General features: G+C 42.4%; 2 protein-coding genes across 2 annotated transcripts; both read right to left on the bottom strand.

Moving 5' to 3' along the window:
• Window positions 1–422: 422 nt before the first annotated feature.
• LOC139388704 (protein PRR14L-like) lies at window positions 423–7,531 on the bottom strand. Its single transcript, XM_071135555.1, has 5 exons — window positions 6,534–7,531; window positions 3,408–3,615; window positions 2,817–2,950; window positions 2,533–2,604; window positions 423–1,987 (listed from the first exon to the last, which is right to left on the bottom strand). The coding sequence occupies exons 1-5, from the start codon at window positions 7,361–7,363 to the stop codon at window positions 1,717–1,719; spliced, it is 1,515 nt and encodes a 504-aa protein (XP_070991656.1). The 5' UTR covers window positions 7,364–7,531; the 3' UTR covers window positions 423–1,716.
• LOC139387795 (uncharacterized) lies at window positions 7,372–26,839 on the bottom strand. Its single transcript, XM_071134028.1, has 6 exons — window positions 26,631–26,839; window positions 9,498–9,883; window positions 9,342–9,402; window positions 8,744–9,061; window positions 7,526–8,493; window positions 7,372–7,428 (listed from the first exon to the last, which is right to left on the bottom strand). The coding sequence occupies exons 2-6, from the start codon at window positions 9,873–9,875 to the stop codon at window positions 7,372–7,374; spliced, it is 1,782 nt and encodes a 593-aa protein (XP_070990129.1). The 5' UTR covers window positions 9,876–9,883; window positions 26,631–26,839.
• Window positions 26,840–27,466: the final 627 nt, after the last annotated feature.

Here is a 27,466-nt window from a genome sequence, read left to right as displayed (position 1 = left end):
AAGTATACAAACAATGATTGCAAACCACATCAGGTCTCTCTTAGAAAGTAACCATACAAAAGAAAATGAATAAAAAAAACTTAAATAACAAACTTAAGTATGAAGTGTATTATTTGGGCGTTAAATACAAACCCCATTAGATCACTGTCAGATAATGACACTTTCATTTTGTGCTGAGCAATTCAAGAGAGGATTGTGTCAATGTGTGTGGCTGCGGAGCTGAACGTTTCCACTTCAATCCACACCAAGACCTGTCTGATATGTAATGATGACTGACCACAGTTCAAAAACGAATTATTCACCTGAAATTAGTGTTTCATAACAAATGCTGTCATAACAAAATGCGCAGTGGTAAGCAAAGACTACAACAAATGGTTATAGCCTGGTTCCCAGATAAGGATATTGCTAAAGCATAAATGTATCTTGACAGTCATTATGCAATGTGAGATTGCACTAAGGCCAGACTGTTTGGTATGATAATGCAATAAGTATAAATAGATCTGGCAACCAGGTTAGGTCTTCCAATCTAAGGCAGTCTATTTTATAATTTTGTCAAAAATGTATAAAACCCATTTTTTTCACCTGTGTCATTATGGGGTATAATGTGTAGATGGCTTTAACGTAACAAAATATTGAACAAGGGAAGGGGTCTGAATACTTTCCCAATGCACCGAATATGACTATGGATCACGTGGTTTAAAAATAAAACTGATGTTCTGAACTTTGAGATAACATCTATAATATAATTTAGCAATATACTAGGTAGGGGGTATAGCAGCAATAGGAATTAGGAAAATAACTACAGGAACATAGCCCACACTCTCACTGTACTAAAAGCACAGACCACTCAGTGCACATGACCTCCTCAAACACCCCTATCCAATGGAAAACGGTTAGGGGCAAGAGTTTTTCCTGACCATGTGACCACCTGCCTAACAAAGATTCTGGGCCTTAACTACAACCCAGAGTTTTTCCCAGTACAGGTCACATGGTCTGAATAAGGTAAGAAGGAAAGTGCTCGGGTATGGGTTGGTGAACTTGCCACCCATGTGCTTGTGTAGTCTACAGTGTTCATACGCAAAAGCTTAATGTGTGTGCATGTGTGTGAACGAACGCACACATTTAGGTATCAGTGTTCCAAATTCTCAGTTTCAATTATTAGTTCCTAAGAAGACAGTTATTGTTCAACCACTATTCATTGTATATCAACAAAATCATATCTTTGCTGGATTGACTTTAAACTTCCACTAAGGCATGCATTAAAGTTGGAATCCATAGCGGTGAAGCGGCAACGTCCGTTTGCGACATTACAACAAAGACTTTACTTCAAACAACGAACACTGCATGCGCAGTAGAACATGAACATATGTTCAAATATATTTATTTTTAACGATGCCGAATGCTCATTTCCTCAAAACAAAAACAATAACAAATGCGCCTGGGCTGGCCAGTGGCACAGTTTGCCTTTGCTCTTTTCTAGCTCTTCAAATGCTTGCAGTTATAAAACAATAATGTGACTGGCTGGTTATTTCAAGTGCTCCAAACAAAAACTGAGAATGAGGAACTGCGTGCAATGCATGTGTAGCATGTCACAAATGAGACTACTTTTGACCCAGTGGGCTTCGGTCAAAAGTAGAGCCCTATATGCTGAACAGGGTGCCATTTGGGACACAGCCTGTGCATTTAGATGTGAAGGAGGGGGTATTGAGGGACTGCTCAGTCCTCCAGGCCTTGGCAGGTGAAGAAGTCCTCCAGCTCGCTCAGCCTCTCGATGAGCATAATGTCCAGGTCGGAATCGTCGGGCCTCCCCCTCCGGCCCCGGCCCCTGGGGCCCTTCACGCGCAGGGGCAGCAGGTTGGCTCTTGCTTTTCGTTTGCGCGGCAGTGTGAAGTCTGGGAAGTCCAGCACGCGCTTCCTCTTCTGGTGGCCGATGCAGACCAGCAATCCGTTCTTCTCCTTGGGCTCCTCGAAGATTGTCTCTAGGCTCCTGGTATGGGAAAACAATATGATAAACCATATACTAAAGAAAATATGAACCATATGATAAAGGAAAATCAAGGGTAAAATTTGCATTTTGAGCATAATGATAGAAAGACAAAGAGATTCTTCAGTGCCTTAGAGAGGGGTGAATGCACTGGCAGGGGTGAAACTCAATATTAAGAAGCTGCACCTAATGTTTTGTACACTCAGTGTACGTGTTGTGGCCCTAAAATGGCACACCTGATTCAATTTGTCAACTAATCACCAAGCCCTTGACTAATTGAAACAGGTATTCCTAATGTTTCTTACACTCAGTGTATGTGGCCACCGTGTACATATAAAGTATGTATAAAGTAAGCCAAGCATCAGGTCTAATATCATGAGCCAAGGTGGCTGCAAGAGGAGATCTCTGGGCAGCGATAAGAAGTATAGACTACAGTAGATATACCCATTTAAAACCAGCCTACTGACTGACAACAAAGTGTTTTAATAAACTGTGCGTTGTCATGTTCAACTTAAGGTACAGTTTGAATAATAAAAATGATGACTGACCTGTTGGGAGTGGGCGATCTATAATTCTTGTTGGTGTAAATCTCCTCCAAGCTGAACTCCTTCTTCTTCAGTCTGATGCAATGTACACACAAATAAAAACATGTGAAACACAGTTGAGACACAGGAGGATAGTTGATCAAACTACTAGTTCAACACAACGGCCCGGTTCAGACGTGTCTTCTAGCTTGACTTAAGAATTTACTATTGGCAATCTGTGTGATCACACAAGCCCCTATAAAATCAACAATCCAATTGTTTTGTTAGTTACTGGTTTTTCCCCTCACCTCTTTGGTTTGGGCAGGCCCATGGGCGTGAGGTTATTGTCTGGTTTGGGAACAGTCTTCCGGATGCGGATCTGGGATACCCTCTTGGAGCGCTGGCCTGGCGGGGCCCCCACAGTCGCCTCATACAGACCTCCCTGCAGAGCCACAGAAAGAAAGAAAGTGAACAAGGTCACAGAACCAGAAAATATTTTGTATTTTAATAATGTCAAAGAAGACATGGTACAACTAGCTGGATTGTAAAAGAGTTTGTATGAAAACAAGGGAAGAGGTGCTTCTTTGAAAAATAATGATGCTCAAAGGGAATAAAAGACATGGTATCTCTCTCCGTGGAGAAAATGAGCATCCTCATTAGTCAACACCGAAATGGTGTTCCCGTTGTCACACAACATTCATCAGGCCCCTTAGGAACAGGGCTAGACTGCAGATTTGGCTAAAATCTGCTGAGCATGGCCCCAATAAATTGTAAGGATAATACAGAGCATCAGAGCTACACCTATAATGAGTAGAAGGCTTTGTATAGTACAACCAAACAAAGCCCAGGCTAAGAGTATAGTGTAGGATGTGTACAGTTCCTGTATATGGCAGGCTCACCTCTCTGGATGGGCTGCAGCCATGCCCATGCAGACCTGGGTATTTGACGTTGGCTGTAGCGATGGCAAGACTGGGTACAGGCTCAGGCTGGTTATCCAGATGCATGGTCTTGGGGCTGTGCCCATGGCTGGTTCTGGATTGGGAAAGGGCCCGCTCTGGGGTAAGTCTGACCCTACATCGCTGTGTGGGCGGAGAGGTGAGAGATGTGCTGCTCGGGCAGGACAGGAAGGAGAAAAAAATTTAAACTGTTAGAAAAAAGTATTTTTGATCAAATTCATAGGTTGTGCACCGTTACAATCATAGTCACGGGAAGTAGGTGTGCTGAAGGACCTGCTCAAAAATCGGAATTAACAAAAAAATCTTCATCACAAAATAAATCCAAAAATTAAATTTATTTAATTTAAATAATGATATAGCCTGTAGTGTGGGTGGAAAAAATAAATAAAACATCTGCCCCCCCCGTCAGCGAAAGAGTCGCCACACCCCCACACCCAAAAATCTTCCCGCTGCTATGATTACAACATTATGTTTATATTTGAGATGCCACTGACAAAAGCAGTAAAGGATGCAATGTACAGAGTGTACAAAACATTAAAAACACCTTAATATTGACCCCCCCTTTTCCCTTTTCAACAGCCTCAATTCGCCAGGGCATGGACTATACAAGGTGCTGAAAGCGTTCCATAGAGATGCTGGCCCATGTTGACTCCAATGCAGTTGTGTCAAGTTGGCTGGATGTCCCTTGGGTGGTGGACAATTCTTGATACACGCGGGAAACTGTTGAGCATTAAAAAAACTCAGCAGTGTTGCAGTTCTTGACACAAACCGGTGCACCTGGCATCTACTACCATACCCCATTCAAAGACACAAATCTTTCGTCTTGCCCATTCACCCTCTGAATGGCACACATACACAATCCATGTCACAATTGTGTCAAGGCTTAAAAATCCCCTTGTCTACACTGATTGAAGTGGATTTAGGTGACATCAATAAAGGATCATAGCTTTCGCCTGGTCAGTCGATGTCATGGAAAGAGCAGGCAATTCCTAATGTTTTGTACACTCGGGTGCCCTGGGCACACAGTGTAGTCTGGCCACATTGATAGTTAATCCGTTATTACATTGTGTGGTAGATCTGCATTTTATGGAGATTCGATACTGTCCCACATCTAGACAAAACAGGCATTCATCATACTGAGTGGCTTGTTGCATGTGCTGATCACCTTGCTGTGAAAAAATTGTGAGACATGAATATATTAGTATAGTATTTTATATGTCCCCAAATAATTTATTAAAATACACTGTTTTGCAATTATAATTTTTTGTTTTTAAATGTAACCGTTGTTTAACAAGACAAGTCAGTTAAGAACAAATTCTTATTTACAATGACGGCCTACCCGGCCAAACCCGGACGACGCTGGGCCAATTGTGTGCCGCCCTATGGGACTCCCAATCACGGCCGTATGTGATACAGCCTGGATTCAAACCAGGGACATTGAGATGCAGTGCCTTAGACCGCTGCGCCACTCGGGAGCCCCGAGGGTCTAAAGTAACTTCAACATCACTGTCTGGGCACCATGGTGTCCATCTGGTCAGAGTAACATTATGTATTTATAGACCATTTGTGTGTTGGGAGAAAATGTGATTGGGCTGGCTAGGCTGCCTATACGTTTTGAATCCAAAATGATTAACTAGAATTAATCAATCAACATATTAATGACAGTTGCTTAGGCCTGCATGATGCAAACACACATAAAGCTCAGCCCTGTGAGTTCTATTGTCTATCAGTTGTTGTCTGTGTCTGGGTAGAGGAAATCCCCATCCTAATCTAGTCTAAATGTAATGTATATGAACAAATGTAAGGTAGCTGCAGTTGGACTAGGTTTTCATTCCCCTCAGAGCCATGACATTTGTTCAGGAGTTTTTTTTAAACCATGTGACCGGATTAGGAAAAACTGGTCCCATCATAGCCCATATAAAACCTTTTTACAACTGATTAATCACCGTCATACCTTATCAGGGTCCAGAGTTTTCCTACTTCGGTTAAAACATAAGGGAAAAACTCCAGGTCCCAGGGGGTAAAAATTGCCCCACCGCTCTGGGACCTATGGTGCCACCAGTCTGCTTGCAGTGGTCAGTTATTGTCAGGTATGTGGACGATCAGGGCTTTATTCAGGGAAACTTTGATTTGTCAAGATGCGCAACCTGTGTTTGACTTTATGAATTTTGAGTCGCCTGAGTTTAACTTCCGAGCAACTCGTCGACGGTGCAACTGTAAAATAATGTATCTGCTATTTGTATTTACAGCTATGTCACCTCCCGTTCCCTGATTAAGAGGTGATGACCACTCCACTCCCATTGTCAACTTTTCCTGACATTAACAGAAGCCACGTCTCATGTGCTCGCTCATCCACTGGCACATTGAATGTTTCCTCTCCAAGCACTGAGTACCTCTATCAATGTTCTCTCATTACTGTATGTTGAGTCAATCACATAGACAAAACACATTACACATCAATGATGTTACCTTGCTTAGACTAACTCATTCTTAGCTCTTTTGTCTGTTTAGTGTCTTGTGTTATTGTTTTTTGTCTTCTCAGTCAAATCCTGTCCTGCACTGGTCAAGCCTCTGAACACCTCAACTCATGCCTCATTCAAGCACTGCTCTCATTCCCCATAATATTGTACTATAAACTTCTTTATTAAATGATTTAGGTTAACATAATTAGTCTGCCGATTTTGACACATTTTGTCACCTCCGGCGCCTAAACCATGGGTCTCCCATCCTATTCAATTATTCAAGTCACCAGCCTCCACTGATGGCTAAGGTGCCTTATTGCGATTATAAAACTGGTTACCAACGTTATTAGAGCAGTAAAAATAAATGTTTTGTCATAGCCGTGGTATATCAGACTGTATACCATGGGTATCAGCCAATTAGCATTCAGGGATCGAACCACCCAGTTTATAATTCCTGCTAGAGGAAGTATCCTGACAACAAGGCAGAGCATAACTACAAATACAAACAAGAAATCAGATGAGTTTCTTCAAACGCTACCTCTAAAATCCCTCATTATCTCAGAGCATCAAGCCATTTTCACAAGTCAATATCACGTTATAGACTGACCTGTGGTCATTGCACAGGCCAGACGGGCCAGTGTAGTCCTTGAGGGGCAGCAGGGGAAGATGCATGTACTTCTTCCGTGACTCCATGATCTGACACACCACAGTCTTCACTTCTGTGGCCGACAGTCTCATGAGGGTAGCAGGGCACTTGTGTCTGAACCAGTGGCGGAAGGAGGTTGGGGAGGAGGCGGCCAGCACAGTGCTCAAACCCCCCTTGGAGATCTTAGAGAAGCCCATCTGGCTGAAGAGGGACATGGGGAACTGACCAGGTGCGCGGAGTAGGCGGGAGAGACCCCGCTGCAGGGTAGAGGTGTCTCCGTTCAGGAGTTTGCTGCAGCAGCGGGAGAAGTTCTGGGCTAGGGACGCCAGCTGCAGGGGGGAAAGAAGCAAGACTGGGCTGCCCAGAATCACCAGTGGCTGCCAGTGGTGCTGCAACGTCTCCTCCTGCAGCTCCAGGAGAGTCATGGCTAGAGCGCCACCAGTGCTGCTAATGCCTTTTAGCTGCCGCTTCTTACAGGAGGGCCGGTCCTTATCCCAGTGGCGCTTGAGCTTGGAGTTGAAGAAGTGCGGGAGGTTCCCTCGTCTGCTTTGACCACCATCCGGGGATGAGGGGAGCTCCGGAGAGGGGCTGGCAGCTATGAGGTGGTTGGCTGTGTCCGACAGCTGGAGCAGGAGGGCCTGGCACTCGTGGTGGGTGGATTGAACACCAATGATGAGAGATTTACAAGAGCCATTTCGGGGAGAGGGGAACTTGGAGGCCACGGAGGTGTCCAGAGAGGGGCTGATAGAATGGAAGGGCAGGAGGGCTTGTTTGTCCTTCTGAGGGTCCATGTAGCCAGTCAATGGTGGAGACCGGGAATACGGCACAGAGACTGAACCCGATGGTGATAGTCGGTCTGGAGATTTAAATTGGGCATGGCACAATGGAGAGTGTTGCTGATTAGTAGGTACTGTTAATCTAAGGGTCTGATTTTCTTGTCCTCCGTTTGACACCCTTATACTCTCGTGTTGTTGACTCCACTGCCTCTCATCGGCTGTCTCCCTGCCCACACCAGCCTGCGGTTGGTCCTGTACCTGGGCGGAGAAGCTACCCTTGATGGACATGGCGGCAGTGGAGACGAACTCGCCAACCGGGTGTGCCTTCGCTTCCCACTTGTTCCGCCTCTTACTCTCAGGCTTCCAGTCTTTCTCTGCCTCTTTGGAGGACTGCGTGTAGGCCGTGTGGTCAGTGCGAGGTGGGCTGGTGATCCTTCGCTGGAAATAAGTTGGAGTTATTCTACCTGTGTGCTCGGACCTAGATGAGCCTACGGCTTTAACGGAATGTGCCAACAGAGAGCAAGCTCCTATAGGGCTCAACTGGACCACCTCAGAAAATGCAGCCATAGTCCGACCCTTACTTGGAATTGGACACGTTGGGATCTCAGTGCTTTTGGATTGGCCTTGTGATTGAGTGGGGACGTGTATATGAGGAGGGTGTGGATGTGTCTCCATACTCCCTCTCCTGTTCACTTGAGTGTCCCCAGATTGTGCCTTCAAAGAAGGAGATAGAAGGGTCACTTCCTGGCTGTCACTAGACTCTGTGTCCATCAGGGCAGAATTGACCAACCAGGTGGGAGCGTCCTGCCCCTTCTCGCCAGCCAGCTCCATGTCCAGATCCTCAGAGTCTGACATGGGGGAGTAGTTTCCCTGTATGCACCCTTCTGTGACCATCTCTTTTCCAACAGAGGATAAGAAGTGCCCCAACTCTGTCCTTTTCATTTCCCCACCAAATCCCTCATTGTGTTCACAGCGCTGGGCCGGACTGCGGCTAGGTGAAAATGTTTTCGCCATCCTCCATTGACATCCAGTGAGGATCCCGTTGTCTGTTCCAGAGCAGCCCATATGGCATGAAGGGTTTGGACCATGTGGTAACAGCTTGGTGAAGTCCAACTTTTCTTCTTTCAGCGCTCTTGGTTCTGTTCCTGTACCGACACAAGAAACCAAAACATTACTCACCAACAAAATAATATTCAATCAATTACTTAAACACAGCAGCATCTAGCACACAGACAACAACCTAGCCTTTCATACCCTATGTGTGTCAGTATGACTTAACGAACGATATAATCCACACATCTTAAAAACACTTAAAAATGACTTTATAACAGGGGAGCAAGCATACACTTTTTAGTGTGGTGCCTTCTAATCTTTAGCGCGTCAACCTCAACTCACCCAGACCATGGAGAGGTGACAAGTCCTGTTTGGTGGTGGCGGTCATCCTTCTCACTAGCTGGCCCACCTGGGTGTTGAGCAGGGCCAGGCTGTTGCCGTGTTTGGTTCCCTGCTCGTAGAGCTCCTCCATCCTCCTCTCCACCACCTCTAGCCGCTGGCACAGGGTGCCCAGGGCACCTGTCAGCAGCCGCTTCATCTCTGCCTGGTGGGGTGCCAGGCAGCTCTCCAGGATGCCCAGCTGCTCACCTGTGGGGCTGGCCGGGGGAGCAGGGCCAGGGGGGCAGCCTTGAAGCGGAGGCGAGGCCCTGGAGGTAGGCTCTGTGTACAGAACACACAGTCACAGATAGGTGAGAGGCTGCGTGGGGACTGGGGAGGTAGGCTGTTTGGTTTGGGTAGCTGAAGGATTTGGTTGCACCGTTTGAGATTTCACATGGTGGCTAATGACCAAATGGGAACTGCATCTCTAAAACCTTTGCAGTGCTCATATGAAATTCTTAGATTCACTGATTCGCCTCCTTGACTCATTTGATGTCTGTACTATGTAGTGTCATTACTGCTGTTTCTATGCAACAGACTGAGATCAACAATGGTACATTACCTAGTTGTTTTGGATTAACCAAGACATTGCCATTGTTGCCAGGTCTTTGAAAGCCTTGAACCTGAAAATGACAACACACAAGTTTACACAAGACACACATGGAACACACATGCAGAAACATAAGCATACACTAAGAACAAGACACACATTCCAAACCTGGTCTGACACTGGTCTCTCTGCTCTTCTGAAGTCGGCAGAGCCAGCAGTCCCATAGACATGACCTCTTAGACTGGAGACTGAGCCCAAAGCGTTCTGCCTGTGCTCCACCGGGATCTGTTGCGGTCTCCCACCAGAGCTCATCCCAAGATTACCATCTCTAGCTTTGCTCTCTGCTGGTCTGAGAGACATGGTCATCAGAGGTCCTACACAAGCAGCAGCAGTCTTCTGGTCCTTGCTAGTCTCTCTGCACCCTGTGGCCAGTTTTTCATGGTACAACTGGGAAAGAGGGGGTAATGGATCCACCAGACCCACCGATATGGTGCCGGGTATCTGCTGACCACCTCTTGGAACAGCCGGAACAGATGACAACATCATCACATGGGCTGAGGGACCAGTACAGGGAGCAGAAAGGGAACAAGAGTGGTACCTGGGTCAAATTCCAGTTCAGACAATTGTATGGCCAACACAGCATGGCTGATTAACCAAGATATGCCCAGTGATTGAATCTAAGACATGATAGCTGGATAGTCAACTTCATGTAATCCAAAATGTCATAAATCTACATTTTAAAATGTCTAAAATAAGATCAGATTTAAATCTTATTCTTGCAGGGAACATAGTGGCCAATACCAAATACATTCAGTATTATTGCCCAAAGCAGTGTGATACATTCTCTTTATATAGCCATCGTTACCTTACCCCACAAATGATCCTTGATTGCTGCAGCAAGTAAACTGACTCGTTGCACGCACAAGCTATGTTTTGTGGTTTGACAGATCGAATATACAAGCATGACCAAAACAGACACCAAACATAAATAGCTCTACGAAGCTCGCCGTCACGTATAGACTTATTAGCTTATTAAGTTAGGGCTGTCCCCGAATCTTGGTCGACCGAGAGTCATCAGTTCTTTCAACCAATCGGTCAACATTTTTAAACATGTATTTTTCCATATATAGTGGAAAAATAGATGTAAATGACTATTGTGGAAACGACAGATTTTTTTTATGGAATATCTACATAGGCGTACAGAGGCACATTATCAGCAACCATCACTCCTGTATTCCAAAGGCACGTCGTCAGCTAATCCAAGTTTAACATTTTAAAAGGATAATTGATCATTAGAAAACCCTTTTGCATTTATGTTAGCACAGCTGAAAATTGTTGTGCTAATTAAAGCAGCAATAAAACTGGCCTTCTTTAGACTAGTTTAGTATCTGGAGTATCAGCATGTGGGTTCGATTACAGGCTTAAAATGGCCCGAACAAATAACTTTCTTCTGAAACTTGTCAGTCTATTCTTGTTCTGAGAAATAAAGGCTATTCCATTCGAGAAATTGCCAAGAAACTGAAGAACTTGTACAATGCTGTGTACTAATACCTTCACAGAACAGCGCAAACTGGCTCTAACCAGAATAGAAAGAGTGGGAGGCCCCGGTGCACAACTGAGCAAGAGGACAAGTACATTAGAGTGTCTAGTTTAAGAAAAAGACGCCTCACAAGTCCTCAACTGGCAGCTTCATAAGTACCCGCAAAACACCCGTCTCAACGTCAACAGTGAAGAGGTGATTCAGGGATGCTGGCCTTCTAGGCAGAGTTCCTCTGTCCAGCGTCTGTGTTCTTTTGCCCATCTTAATCTTTTCTTTTTATTGGCCAGTCTGAGATATGGCTTTTTCTTTGCAACTCTGCCAATTGAGGACTCTTTCCATTCTGGTTAGTGCCAGTTTGCTCTGTGTCTGGACACCTGTCTGGAGACACCTGAAAATAGCTGTGCAGAAACGCTCCCCATCCAGGTGTGCCATGCTTGTAGTGTCATACCCAAGAAGACTGAATACTTCCCTAATGTGATATTTCCGTAAAAAAAAAAAAAAAAAAAAACTGTTTTTGCTTTGTTATTATGGGGTATTGTGTGTAGATTTATGAGTAACATTTTTTATTTAATCAATTTTAGAATAAGGCTGTAACGTAACAAAATGTTGAAAAAGTAAAGTGGTCTGAATACTTTTCTGATGCTTTAAGCACTGCCATTCAAAATTAAGACACAAATGACTAGAAGGGAGCCAGAGATTAATATAACCTAACCAGAAGAATACGAAAAAATGTTGCAGACCGACACCCCCTCCTCCCGCTGCTGCTGGCCTCGTGAAGTTGCCGGTAATAGGATACAGGCAACATCAGCGGCCGGCAACCTTTTCCATTTGGAGTGCCAAGTTATTGTACCATTTCTACTGTCAGTTTTCATAATGTCTTCATATCTCAAAATCAATGTTGTGGTTAACCAAATTTTATCTGAATGAAAATGATACAAATCTAAAAGGTAACTTCTATTACCATTGCCAATATGCACAAATAACCTACATAAAGCCAAAAAATAAAAACATTACAGCCCAGAAAATATCCTGATAAAAATAAATATCCTATAAAATCACATGGGTTATGCATGGCCTGTCTGCAAGGAACTATAAACTTGGTCTGGCCTGCTAGAAAACTTGCAACATTGTATAAAATATTCTGTGCCCTCAAGAGTTTCCTGTGCCAGTGAGCTCCAGACAGACAGACACAGCTGTAAGCTATTTGCGCAAGAGATAAGAAGTAATCAGGTAGGCCTATTTTATGACGTTTCCACTGGGTCAGAGCATTATTGAAAGGGGGAGAGCTGGACATTTTTCAAATGGGCTAAGTTGATGAACTATTGTTGTTTTCAATTAATGTAAAAACATACTTTATTTACTTGCTGTTTTAGGCAAAGAAAACATGTGCTTTAAAAAGCTCCACAGTGATGTTGAGTTAAGACAATCAGAAATAGTATCAGATCCCCAAATGGGCCCATTTTATAGGCCTACATATCCATGCTGCCAGGAAGCCTAGGCATACTTCTTTGCGTAATCAGGTGCGTGTCCATACTCAAGATCGACACGATCGCTCCAAACAAAAGACAATTAATAAATTGACAACTTGTAAACGGAATGAAGTGAACCAAATATTTTTTCTCACAAGTGTAGCCTAGGTTGTGCGATCTGAAAACATGCCCACTTCTACAACGGTAAGACAAATAATATATTGAATGCGTTAACAGAAGTTACCGTAACCAAACAAACATTGTAGATTAGAAATTATGGTAATTAAATGGTAAATGTACTACTGATGTGCCATCCCCGCAGCCTCTGCAATGGATTTGTCTACTCAGTCAGGCATGAATCAGACAAGTATCTTGTGTGCCAAAATTAATTTGTATATATATTAGCCACTGCGCGAAAAAAAAAACATATTGGTTGACCAACAGCCTATCGCCAAACAATCGACTAAATGGGGTCAGCCCTACATTAAGGACAGTTATTTTAACAGTAATGCTCCGTCTTAGGGTATTGCATAGAAGAAGTGTGCAAGATTAGTACTCAGTAGGGATGCACAATATTGAAAATCGTAATCGGACGATATTAGCTAAAAATGCCAAAATCGGCATGATGTCTAGTTTAACGTCGATGTGCAAAACCGATGTCAAAGTTGATGTGCGTACCTATATATAACGTAGGTAGACACCACGAAAAATATAGCGGTACACGCGCAACACAGCATCCCTAACCTAGCCCACAACGTGGCTTGAGCAGTGAAGTCGAGCAGTGATTTGAAAGAGTAAGAACATTTCAGCGAGACAACGCGAAGGCCAAAACCATTAATGCCAAGATAACAGAATTCATTGCCCTTGACAAATCAACTGTTCTGGATCATGTTGGCTTTCGCCGACTGGTCGAACACCAAAACACACCGGTGCTATTTTTCCTACCGGAGTTACACAGTATTGTTGAAACTCACATCCATGAGCTAACGTTACTTGCTATGGGCGTCACCGCTATTAGCTTCACGACTAACATTTGGACCAGCGATGTCAGCCCCATGAGCATTAGGAGTCTGACAGCACAGTGGGTCCACGAGAATTCCCGAATGAGGAAAGATTTATTGCATGCTCAAGAATCTGCTAGTTCTCATACTGCTGCAGCCATTTCAATGGCATATGAGAACATTTTTGAAACATGAGCACTACTTTTTATTAAATTTGTTCATTTCACTGTTATTTAACCAGATAGGCCAGTTGAGAACAAGTTCTCATTTACAACTGCGACCTGGCCAAGATAAGTTACACATGGGATAAACAAACGTACAGTCAATTACACAACAGAAAAGGTTATACAGTGTGTGCAAATGTAGTAAGACTAGGGAGGTAACGCAAGAAATAGGCCATAGTGGCGAAATAATTACAATTTAGCAATTAAAACACTGGAGTAATAGATGTGCAGAAGATGAGTGTGCAAGTAGAGATACTGGGGTGCAAAGGAGCAAAAAAGATAAGACCCCAGTGATTTTTGCAATTCGTTCCAGTCATTGGCAGCAGAGAACTGGAAGGAATGGCGGCCAAAGGAAGAGTTGACTTTGGGGATGACCAGTGAACTATACCTGCTGGAGCGCGTGCTATGGGTGGGTGTTGCTATGGTGACCAATGAGCTGAGATAAGGCGGGGCTTTACCTAGCAAAGACTCTTAGATGACTTGGAGCCAGTGGGTTTGGCGACGAATATGAAGCGAGGGCCAGCCAATGAGAGCATACAGGTCGCAGTGGTGGGTAGTATATGGGGCTTTGGTGACAAAACAGATAGACTACATCCAATTTGCTGAGTAGAGTGTTGGAAGCTATTTTGTAAATCGCCGAAGTCAAGGAACGGTAGGATAGTCAGTTTTACGAGGGTATGTTTGGCAGCATGAGTGAAGGATGCTTTGTTACGAAAAAGGAAGCCGATTCTAGATTTAATTTTGGATTGGAGATGCTTAATGCGAGTCTGGAAGGAGAGTTCACAGTCTAACCAGACACCTAGATATTTGTAGTTGTCCACATATTCTAAGTCAGAACCGTCCAGAGTAGTGATGCTAGACGGGCGGGCAGCAATCGGTTGAAGAGCATGCATTTAGTTTTACTTGCATTTAAGAGCCGTTGGAGGCCACGGAAGGAGTGTTGTATGGCATTGAAGCTCGTCTGGAGGTTTGTTAACACAGTGTCCAAAGAATGGCCAGAAGTATACAGAATGGTGTCATCTGCGTAGAGGTGGATCAGAGAATCACCAGCAGCAAGAGACGACATTGCTATATACAGAGAAGAGAGTCTGCCCGAGAATTGAACACTGTGGCACCCCCATAGAGGCTGCCAAAGGTCCGTACAACAGGCCCTCCAATTTGACACACCGAACTCCATCTGAGAAGTAGGTGATGAACCAGGCGAGGCAGTCATTTGAGAAACCAAGGCTGTTGAGTCTGCCGATAAGGCGGCGGTGATCGACAGAGTCGAAAGCCTTGGCCAGGTCGATGAAGATGGCTGCACAGTATTGTCTTTAATCGATGGCAGTTATGATATCGTTTAGGACCTTGAGCATGGCTGAGGTGCACCCATGAGCAGCTCGGAAACCAGATTAAATAGTGGAGAAGGTACGGTGGGATTCAAAATGGTCGGTGATCCGTTTGTTAACTTGGCTTTCTAAGACTTTAGAAAGGCAGGGCAGGATGGATATTGGTCACTAACAGTTTGGGTCTAGAGTGTCTCCTCCTTTGAAGAGGTGGATGACTACGGCAGCTTTTCAGTCTTGAGGGATCTCAGACAATACAAAAGAGAGCTTGAACAGCCCAGTAATAGGGGTTGCAAAAATTGCGGCAGATAATTTAAGAAAGAGAGGGTCCAGATTGTCTAGCCCAGCTGATGTGTAGGGGTCCAGATTTTGCAGCTCTTTCAGAACATCAGCTATCTGGATTTGGGTGGAGAAATGGGGAGGCTTAGGCAAGTTGCTGTGGGGGGTGCAGAGCTGTTGACCGGGGGTAGGGGTAGCCAGGTGGAAAGCATGGCCAGCCGTAGAATGTTAATTGAAATTCTCAATTATTGTGGATTTATCGGTGGTGACAGTGTTTCCTGGCCTCAGCGCAGTGGGCAGCTGGGAGGAGGTGCTCTTATTCTCCATGGACTATACAGTGTCCCAGAACTTTTGAGTTTGTGCTGAAATAGCTAGCCCCTGCTTTCCTAACTGCCTGTGTATATTGGTTCATAACTTCCCTGAAAAGTTGCATATCGCCGTGGCTATTCGGCTAACTCCTAGCTCCATTTGAACAACTGACTCGAGCAATAAGCGCAACTGCGTCTGCAACCGTCATGGCATTGAAACAAAAATGCCTACATAGACCGTCGGGTTAACTTGGAATAGTACACGACTAGAGGCTGTGAACAAGCGATTCGGTGGCACTCTTTGAGCCACTGTGTCGCCACCATGCCCGATACTAAGTACAAGGGCCACTACTTCGATGCAGACAAGAAACAGGGTTCACGTGAAATGTTAGACACAGCTGGACAAGATGGAAATAAACAGTGACAGTGCGCACCGAGGAAGAGGCGCGACGGACAGACAGACTTAACTCATACATGTCAAACTTAACTGCTTGACATGTATGATGAAATCCTGGTTGAGACTGAACTAATGAACAAAACAGCACAGCAAGTGAAATAAATAGGTTTTGATTATGTTTTACTGGTAATGGGGACATATGTAAATGCAAAAAAAAAAATTCAGTGTGTGTGTCAACTATGTAACTGTACTAGAACGCTTAAAAGGCTGCTAAAATATGAAATATATTGGCATCGTTTTTTTTGTAAAGGAAAATATCGGATATCGGTATCGGCCACAAATGTCATATCGGTGCATCCCTAGTACTCGGCCAATGACTGCACCTATTTTAGTAGCACGTGTCCCATATTGGAGGGTATCCATAATCAGTCAATTAGAAGGTTCTGGGAGAAAGCTTGAAGTTTCAGACGCCGAGCGGTGCCTAAGAAAGTACTAAATCCAATTGTTTGACGCTACCCTCACCTAATTCAAAGATGGATCCAATCTAATTCAAAGATGGAGTCCCCAACTGTGCACTCGCTTTGCACAATGTCGCCTTTAGACCAGTACTTCCCAACCCTCTCCTCCGGGAACATTAGGCGTTTCACATGCTTGTTGTAGCCCTGAATTGGCACGTTTCAATTAGTCAAGGTCTTGGTGATAGTTGACTAATTGAATCAGGTGTGCCAGTTTAGGGCTACAACGTGTACACTGAGTGTACAAACATTAGCTTCGTAATATTGAGTTGCATTGCCTTTTGCCGTCAGAACAGCCTCAAATTTATCAGGTAATGAACTCTACAAGGTGTCGAAAGTAATCCACAGGGATGCTGGCCCATGTTAACTCCAATGCTTCCCACTAGAGTTTGGCCGATTTCAAGTTTTCATAACAATCGGTTATCGGCATTTTTGGACGCCGATTATGGCTGATTACATTGCATGGCAGGCTGACCACCTGTGCAGCAAGGAGCCAAGGTAAGTTGCTAGCTATTAAACTTATCTTATAAAAGAAAAAATCTTCACATAATCACTAGTTAACCTAGTAATATCATCAACCATGTGTAGTTAATTTATGTGCAACGCAGGACAAGCTAGTTAGCAGGCACCGCATTGATTATCATCGAATCACAGCCTACTTAACCAAACGGGTGATTATTTAATTGCATGAATGTACCTAGCCAAAAACATCAATGCCTTTCTTAAAGTCAATACACAGAAGTATATATTTTTAAACCTGCATATTTAGTTAAATAATTTCATGTTAGCAGGCAATATTAATATCTGGCACGCAGAGTCAGGGTAAATGCAACAGTTTGGGCCGCCTGGCTCGTTGCAAACTAATTTGCCAGAATTTTACATAATTATGACATACCATTGGTTGTGCAATGTAACAGCAATATTTAGACTTAAGGTTACCACCGTTTGATAAAATACGGAAGGGTTCTGTATTTCACTGAAAGAATAAACGTTTTGTTTTTCGAAATTATAGTTTCCGGATTTGACCATATTAATGACCTAAGGCCCAGTCCTAGACAGGTTAACTAAATATGCAGGTTTACAAATATATACTTGTGTATTGATTTTAAAGAAAGGCATTGACGGTGTATTGATTTTAAAGAAAGGCATTGATGTTTATGGTTAGGTACACATTGGTGCAACGAGTGCTTTTTTCGTGACTGCGCTTGTTAAATCATTGGCGAAGTAGGCTATGATTTGATGAGAAATTAACAGACACTGCATCGATTATATGCAACGCAGGACAAGCTAGATAAACTAGTAATATCATCTACCATGTGTAGTTAACTAGTGATTATGTGAAGATTTTTTTTTTAACAATCAGTTGCAAGCTAGCATTAAACTTATCTTACTGCACTCCCGTAACAGGTAGTCAGCCTGCCACGCAGTCTCCTGGTGGAGTGCAATGTAATCGGCCACAATCAGTGTCCAAAAATGTTGATTACCGATTGTTATGAAAACTTGAAAATCGGCCGACCTCGATACTAAACTGCCTACTAGAACATCCAATAGTCAAAGCTCTATGAAATACAAATGGTATAGCGAGTAGAGGTCGACCGATTCAGATTTTTTGACGCCGATACAGACTATTGGAGGACCAAAAAAAGCTGATACCGATTAAATCGGTCGATTTTTTTTAAAATGTATTTGTAATAATGACAATTACAACAATACCGAATGAACTTATTTTAACTTAATATAATACATCAATAAAATAAATTTAGCCTCAAATAAATAAACATGTTCAATTTGGTTTAAATAATGCAAAAACAAAAAGTAAGAAAGCTAAAGTTCCTTGCTCAGAACATGGGAACATATGAAAGCTGGTGGTTCCTTGCTCAGAACATGGGAACATATGAAAGCTGGTGGTTCCTTGCTCAGAACATGGGAACATATGAAAGCTGGTGGTTCCTTTTAACACGAGTCTTCAATATTCCCAGGTAAGAAGTTTTAGGTTGTAGTTATTATGGGACTCTCTCTCTATACCATTTGTATTTCATTAACCTTTGACTATTGGATGTTCTTATAGGCACTTTAGTATTGCCAGTGTAACAGTATAGCTTCCGTCCCTCTCCTCGCTCCTATCTGGGCTCGAACCAGGAACACAACGACAACAGCCACCCTCGAAGCAGCGTTACCCATCGCTCCACAAAAGCAGAGCAAGGGGAACAACCACTCCAAGTCTCAGAGCGAGTGACGTTTGAAACGCTATTAGCGCGCACCCCGCTAACTAGCTAGCCATTTCACAACGGTTACACAAGCCTAATCTCGGGAGTTGATAGGCTTGAAGTCATAAACAGCTGCTGGCAAACGCACGAACGTGCTGTTTGAATGAATGCTTACGAGCCTGCTGGTGCCTACCATTGCTCAGTCAGACTGCTCTATCAAATCATGATAACACACAGAAATAAGAGCCTTACGTCATTAATATGGTCGAATCCAGAAACATCATCTCGAAAATGAGTTTATTCTTTCAGTGAAATACGGAACCGTTCCGTATTTTATCTAACGGGTGGCATCCATAAGTCTAAATATTCATGTTACATTGCACAACCTTCAATGTTATGTCATAATTACGTAAAATTCTGGCATATTAGGCAGCCCAAACTGTTGCATATACACTGACTCTGCGTGCAATGAACGCAAGAGAAGTGACAATTTCAACGGGTTAATATTGCCTGCTAACCTGGATTTCTTTTAGCTAAATATGCAGGTTTAAAAATATATACTTCTGTGCATTGATTTTAAGAAAGGCATTGATGTTTATGGTTAGGTACACATTGGAGCAACGATACACACCGCATCGATTATATGCAACGCAGGACACGCTAGATAAACTAGTAATATCAACCATGTGTAGTGATTATGATTGATTGATGCATTCGCGTAACAGGCAGTCTCCTCCTGGAGTGCAATGAGAGGCAGGTGGTTAGAGCGTTGGACTAGTTAACTGTAAGGTTGCAAGATTGAATCCCCCGAGCTGACAAGGTAAAAATCTGTCGTTCTGCCCCTGAACGAGGCAGTTAACCCACCGTTCCTAGGCAGTCATTGAAAATAAGAATGTGTTCTTAACTGACTTGCCTAGTTAAATAAAGGTAAAAAATAATAATTAATAAATAAATAAATAATAATACATTTAAAAAAATAAAATAATAATAATAATAATAATAATAATAATAATAATAATAATAATAATAATAATTCGGCCAAATCGGTGTCCAAAAATAACGATTTAAAATTGGCCCTAATTAAATCGGCCATTCCGATTAATCGGTCGACTTTAATAGAGAGAAATAGTCCTATAATAACTACAACCTAAAACTTCTTAACTGGGAAAATTGAAGAACTGGGAATATTGAACCTCCAGCTTTTTCATATGTTCTGAGCAAGGAACTTAAACATTAGCTTTGGCACATATTGCACTTTTAATTTCTTCTCCAACACTGTTTTTGCATTATTTAAACCAAATTGAGTATGTTTCATTATTATTTGAGACTAAGTAGATTTTATGTATTTATATTAAGTTAAACAAAAGTGTTCATTCAGTATTGTTGTAATTGTCATTATTACACACAAAAGTCTGATTAAATCGGCTTTTTTGGTCCTCCAATAATCGGTATCGGTGTTGAAAAATCATTTTTCGGTTGACCTCTACTTCCCACAATTGTGTCAAATTGGCTGGATGTCCTTTGGGTGGTGGACCATTCTTGATACACACAGGAAACTGTTGAGTGTGAAAAACATATCAGCGATGCAGTTCTTGACACACAAACCGGTGCGCCTGGCACCTTCTACCATAGAGTTCAAAGGCACGTCATCTCTTAAGGATTAGCCGCCTTAAATCTTTTGTCTTGCCAAGTCACCCTCTGAATTGCACACACACACAATCCATGTCTTAAGGCTTAAAAATCCTTCTTTAACCGGTCTGTCTCACATTCATCTACACTGATTGAAGTGGATTTAACACGTGACATCAAGGGATCATAGCTTTCACCTGGATTCACTTGGACGATACATTGGAGATAAAAAAAAAGACAAGTACTGGAAACAATAGAACACTAATGAAAAATCTGGGAAACCAGGCCTAGTATTCATAGCTGACTTTGAAAAAGGCTTTTGATAAAGTACAATTGGAATTTATATATAAATGCCTGAATCACAATGGGTGAAAGTTACATAGTAATCCTAGGTGTAAAATATAAAATAATGGCTACTTCTCAGGAAGTATTAAAATTGCAAAGAGGAGTAAAACAAGGTTGTCCACTATCGGCATATCTATTAGAATGGCAATTGAAATATTAGCTATTTAAAAAAAAAAAAATCAGATCCAACAATAAAGGGGCAAGAAATCCAGGGTTTAAAAACAAAAAAGGTGTCATTGTACGCTGAGGATTCAGGTTCTTTTAAGCCTCAGAGGATGTAGATAGATAGTTATGTTTTTAACCTCTCTGGATTACAATGATAAAAGCGTACTATATCACACAGTGGATTACTAAAAAATAAAAACGTACATTACCGTGTAGTTCACCAATAAAATGGTCTGGAGGTAATGTGGACATACAGTTGAAGTCAGAAGATCACATACACCTTAGCCAAATACATTTAAACTCAGTTTTTCACAATTCCTGGCATTAATCCAAGTAAATATTCCCTGTTTTAGGTCAGTTAGGATCACCACTTTATTTTAAGAATGTGAAATGTCAGAATATTAGGAGATAATTATTTATTTCAGCTTTTATTTCTTTCATCACATTCCCAGTGGGTCAGAAGGTTACATACACTAATTTAGTAATTGGTAGCATTGCCTTTAAATTGTTCAACTTGGGTCAAACGTGTGTAGCCTTCCACAAGCTTCCCACAATAAATTGGGTGAATTTTGGCCCATTCCTCCTGACAGAGCTGGTGTAACGGAGTCAGGTTTGTAGGCCTCCTCACTCACGCACGCTTTTTCAGTTCTGCCCACAAATTTTCTTCAGGATTGAGCTCAGGGCTTTGTGATGGCCACTCCAATACAAGTTTGGAAGTATGCTTGGGGTCATTGTCCATTTGGAAGACCCATTTGCGACCAAGCTTTAACTTCCTGACTGATGTCTTGAGATGTTGCTTCAAAATATCCACAATTTTCCACCTCATGATGCCATCTATTTTGTGAAGTGCACCAGTCCCTCCTGCAGCAAAGCACCCCCACAACATGATGCTGCCACCCACGTACTTCATGGTTGGGATGGTGTTCTTCGGTTTGCAAGCCTCCCCCTTTCTCCTCCAAACATAACGATGGTCATTATGGACAACCAGTTCTATTTTTGTTTCATCAGACCAGAGGACATTTCTTCAAAAAGTACCATCTTTGTCCCCATGTGCAGGTGCAAACTGTAGTCTGGCTTTTTGATGGTTGGTTTTGGAGCAGTGGCTTCTTCCTTGCTGAGCGGTCTTTCAGGTTATGTCGATATAGGACTCGTTTTACTGTGGATGTAGATACTTTTGTACCTGTTTTCTCCAGCATCTTCACAAGTCCTTTGCTGTTGTTCTGGGATTGATTTACACTTTTCGCACCAAATTACATTCATCTCTCGGAGACAGAAAGCGTCTCCTTCCTGAGCGGTATTACGGCTGCGTGGTCCCATGGTGTTTATACTGCGTACTATTGTTTGAGATATTGGCTGATTTCTTTTGATTTTCCCATGATGTCAAGCAAAGAGGCACTGTGTTTGAAGGTAGGCCTTGAAAAACATCCACAGGTACACCCCCAATTCACTCAAATGAGGTCAATTAGCCTATCAGAAAATTCTAAAGCCATGTCATCCTTTTCTGGAATCTTCCAAGCTGTTTAAATGCACAGTCAACTTAGTGTATGCAAACTTCTGACCCACTGGAATTGTGATACAGTGAATTATAAGTGAAATAATCTGTCTGTAAACAATTGTTGGAAAAATGACTTGTGTCATGCACACAGTAGATGTCCTAACCGAATTGCTAAATCTATAGTTTGTTAACAAGAAGAAATGTGCGGAGTGGTTGAAAAACAAGTTTTAATGACTCCAACATAAGTGTATGTAAACTTCCGACTTCAACTGTACATTTAAATGGTATTAATATTAATTTGCATATATTTGTGTTAATTCCCATATATTCCCATGGAAAGTTTCCACCTCTGAATATTCCCCAAAATGTGCAACCCTAGTCGAAAGAACAGACAACTCTCGGTTGGCCAAGATTATTATATATTTGTTTAAGTCGGGGACAGCATTAACCGCTACACACAGCCTACACCGTTGTCACCATATTAGCTAACATCATAGTAAACATAGCTGCTAGAACTAACACGTTAATAAACCCAAACCCGCTGCAATCAGAGTACAATGTACAGCAAGCTGTTACACCACCGGGCCCCAATGGCAATAAATTGATAAAACTGAAAGCTTACAGAGACTTGGAAGAGTTCCCGTGTTGGACAACCTAAGCCAGCTAGCTAACATAAATAGCATTCCTCTCTGTTTGACCCAGGTGTTTGAGTAGGCTAAATAAGCTAGCTGCATTGGATGGCTAAGTGAAAAAAAAATACAATTAAATATAGCTCTCTCCCTCTGCTGCTTCCCCTTAATTGTAAAGAAATTAATTTGTTTAAAAGTGTTCAACTATTGTCTCTCTCTCCCTGAGTGAACTACTCACCACTCTCTCCCTGAGTGAACTACTCAACATATGTTTTGCACTGCAGTGTTAAGCTAGCTGTAACTTATGCTTTCAGTACTAGATAAATTATCTGATCCTTTGATTAGGTGGACAACATGTCAGTTACTACTGCAAGAGCTCTGACAGGTTGAAGGACGTCCTCCGGAAGTCGTCATAATTACAGTGTCGGTCTATGGAAGGGGGTGAGAACCATTAGCCTCCTAGGTCTTGTATTGAAGTCAATGTTCCCAAAGGAGGACAGACAATGGTGGTGCTACTCCAGAGAGTGCTGTTGAGGCTACTGTAGACCTTCATTGCAAAACAGGGTGTTTTAATCAGTTATTTGGTGACGTGAATATATTTAGTATAGTTTTAGCTCAAAAGGTTAAATGTAATGTTTCACTACAGAAATATATATATATAAAAAAACTGAGTAGGATGGTCATTCTTAGGGTTGGGCAGTATCCAGATTTTCATAGTCATACAGTCCTTCTCTCAACCTGGGATTTACGGTATTACTGGCTTAGTACACATGCGCCAAAAAATGCAAAAAAGCTAATTACCTGAATGCTAACAAGATTAGTACAAGTAATAGCTAATTTCCTGAGGCTGCTAGCTAAATATGCGAGTGCAAAGGAAAATAAACAATTTGCAAAGACAGGCAATCCAGCTCATAAAGTTATACATTTAGGTAGGTGTTACCGAATGTCGTTTTTGGTGAGTTTGGACACTTTCACAAGCGAATGTGAATGAGAGACATTGTGCAAATGAACAAAGTTTTGCAGTACTGTCTCTTCAGCAGCATGTCTACATGCTGTGTCTGTGTGGAGTCTGGAGTCACTAGGGCAATGGACCTGCCTGCTAGGAGAGGAGGGGGGAGGAGGGGGGAGGGAGCACATGGGCTGAGAACTAGATGGGAGGAGAGAATTGCCTAGTTAAATAAAATAAAAAATGTAAAGAGAAATACAAGGAAATCAAGATAACAGTGGCAGCTGTACAAATAACTAATCCAAAGGGCTTTGAGTTCTCAAACATGGCAGAAAGCTAACACAATATGATGCCCCATCACCTTATTAATGCAGCCACTTACTTAGATAACAAGTTAAACTAGGGGTCGTGTTAACGCATAATTCCGTGTTTTTTCACACAGGAAAAAAGATAACACACAAGAAATATCTTGCTGCATTTTGTAAATGCAGATCTAAAATAGTTATTTTTATCATTTCTGCTGGGCGTCAGACCAATTTTGTGCTTCAGTTGCACTTTCCCACTCAGATAAATTCACTAATGGCCATTCTATCAGCACACAGTTCTCCGACCGGTGTGGTTTATTATCTGCAGTACTTTTCTTGTGTAGCCAAACTATTTGTCTCCGCTAAAATGCTAGATTAACTTTAAGCAAAACATTAGGAAATGTAGCTGGCTACATTATTTCTATGACAGGCCTAAACATTAGAAATAATGATGGCCATGAATCATTTTTGCAAAAAATACCTTGCTTTTTCATTTTGAGTTAATTTACTTGTGAGGCTGCCAGCAAAATTGTGTTGCACTTCTGTCATGTGATGAAAATGAAGCTATTTTCTGCCGAATGTGTTGCACTCATGTATTTTCTGTGACGGAAAACTATAGTTGTACTTCCCTGATCACTCAATTGAAGCAAAACACTTGACTTTCAATATAAAATGCGACCCATATAAATACACAGCTGGACTCACCTGCTCCCGCTTTCTCGTGCTATTTTATACAAACACATGACTGGCTCAACTGTGCTGGGGAACTACGTAAGATTCATAATGTAAAATGTGACAGGTGAAATAAGAACACAATCTTCTTTTATCCCCTAAGCACAAGTTGACTGCAGCCCGTAGCTGCCCTCTAGCAACCAAACTATTTAGTGCTAGGTATCAACTGCCAATCCAGAAGGGGCTGTAGTGAGCTTCAATTGGTCAAGCGTGCCGCAATGAATGTGGTATATTCACATAAAGATTGTCCCCCACCCACCCAATGTTGTGAATGATACATATTCCTGTATAGTCACCAGCCAACTCCATTACACTCACAAGTTACTTCAACCAGTGGATACTAGCGATGGCTAGCTATTCTACCTGTCGGTCTTAATGAGTGTTAGCATGCTAATAGTAAACCTAATAGCACACAAAAAGGGGAAGGGGAATGTAGTGGTTTGCTGGATTGAATCCCCAAGCTGACAAGGTAAAAATCTGTCGTTCTGCATCTGAGCAAGACCGTAACCCCACTGTTCCCCGGGCGCCAAAGACGTGGATGTTGATTAAGACAGCCCCCCGCACCTCTCTGATTCAGAGGGGTTGGGTTAAATGCAGAAGACACATTTCAGTTGAATGCATTCAGGTTGTACAACTGACTAGCTATCCCCTTTCCCTAGTTTGATAATGACATCACCAAAGTATGTTTTATCAGACATTTCAAACATTCCCAGCTAATGAGAAAACAGTCATGGTATTTAATTTAAGAGAATGAACAAGGCAACCATGGGGCAATGTATGGGCACCAATGGCCGATTGAGGGGCTTTTGAATCCGCATCCCAGTACGGCCCACGTGACCGCCACTCCGTGAGGGGCTATGCTTGTGTTGCCCAACGATCCCCCGGCCCAATTCGCTCATTGAAATAAATAAATGGGACTATGTTGTTTCATCTCCCCAAACGTGCTCTACGAATCTTGGCTGGTACATTTCATGTTAACTATTAGCAAAAATGTGGATAACCATGCTAGCACTGCCCTCATGTGGGTTCTAACAAGTTAGCAAGCATAATAGGTAGTGCTATGTATCAACAGTAAATTCAGTAAGGCCTGGAAGCTATAACTTTGATTAGTCAATCGCGCTGTGATGTCATGGAGTATTTGCATAAAGTTCAGCTTTACCCAACTTTGGTTCGACCCATAGAGAATGATAGTGAAAGCATCCCTATATAGTTCCTTTTATGCCATCTCTGAGCACACTGGCAGATCCACTTTTAAGTAGTCAATAATCTTCACGATTGGCTGACCCATCCTGATGATCCAGTTGCACATGACTCCAACAGGGTGATCAGGAGGGGTCAACCCATAAAGTCCCACCCAGTTGACTACATTAAAATGGTGGAAGCCATCAATGGCACTGCCCTTGCTAAAACAGCCTTTGGGCCTCTATCATTCTCTATGAGCCCACCCTGTTCATGTACCCTCGCCCCCCTCTATCGTGTTCAGTGAAGAGGTACCGATAGACCCGGTTTATTTATACATTTAATAATGAATCAAAAGGTGTCTAAATGTGGGTTACGCACATAATAGCTAGTCTATTGAAAATATACAATTGTGGAAACACTGAATACACTCTACAATAGTACGACTGGCTACACTTTGTATATTATAGCTACAAATTAGTTTAACCAGCATCTGGGTTTACATGAGACGTTGAATATGGCGATTATCCTTCAAACCCAGGAAGCAGCCATTCAACTTGGCATTCACCAGCTTTCAAGTTGAATAATGTCACATTACATTTTGTACTTACCAAAGAATGGAGTTTTTCTGCGCAACTATCGTTATTATTGCCACCACGGCCAGTATGTGCTTCTAAAAAAGGTGTAGATAAAAAGTTACATGCAACCGAAAAATGGAGAATCGCCATATTCAATGTCTCCTGTAAACACAGATTCTGGTTCACAATGCGATCAAAACGATGTCGAATGGCACGTGCTACACGTCTCTCTCTCTCTGTTCCAAGCCTTTTAGCCGGCAGGTTTAGAAAATTTTAATTATAACTTACCCTACCAGGGGCGGAGCTCTGCGCCCGCTGTGAATATTTGGCTTTATCAAGCGTTCCCTACAAATTCATAGATAAAAGTCCAGTTTGCTGTTCCGCCTTTACTTCATTAGTTCGCTAACCGCTGCGCATACGGTGGAAAGCGGCTCTTGTCGGACAGGAGAAAGGCAGGTTATTACATTTCAGAACCGACCCCCTTATAAGCCAGTTCAAGACGTCTGTTTAATATATCTAGATGACCTTATACCGGTATTTGGCAATGTTTGTTGCAAAAAATACATATTTGTTTACAAAAAAATAACTAAATTAGTCTCGGTTCAGGGCGAGACAATTGACAGGATTGGATTCTAACTTCCTTACGAACGACTCAGCCATTGGCGGAGAACAACGGGCTCGAGTACTCTTCTCCTATTGGTGCATCGATGAGACATTGCATTATGGGTTACCAAGATATTCACGTAAATATACAGTAGACATAGGCAGTTTGCCTATATAATGTGGCCCAGTGGTCACTAACCATTTCTGAGCCGCGAGTCAAAATGCAGGCCAAGATCTACAGCTCAGATTTTTTTTTAAACGTCTTA

Source organism: Oncorhynchus clarkii, chromosome 29 (genome assembly GCF_045791955.1).
Source record: "Oncorhynchus clarkii lewisi isolate Uvic-CL-2024 chromosome 29, UVic_Ocla_1.0, whole genome shotgun sequence".
Lineage (NCBI taxonomy): Eukaryota > Metazoa > Chordata > Actinopteri > Salmoniformes > Salmonidae > Oncorhynchus > Oncorhynchus clarkii.
The sequence above is the reverse complement of the archived record's forward strand: the minus strand, read 5'-3'. Positions and strand labels throughout refer to the sequence as shown.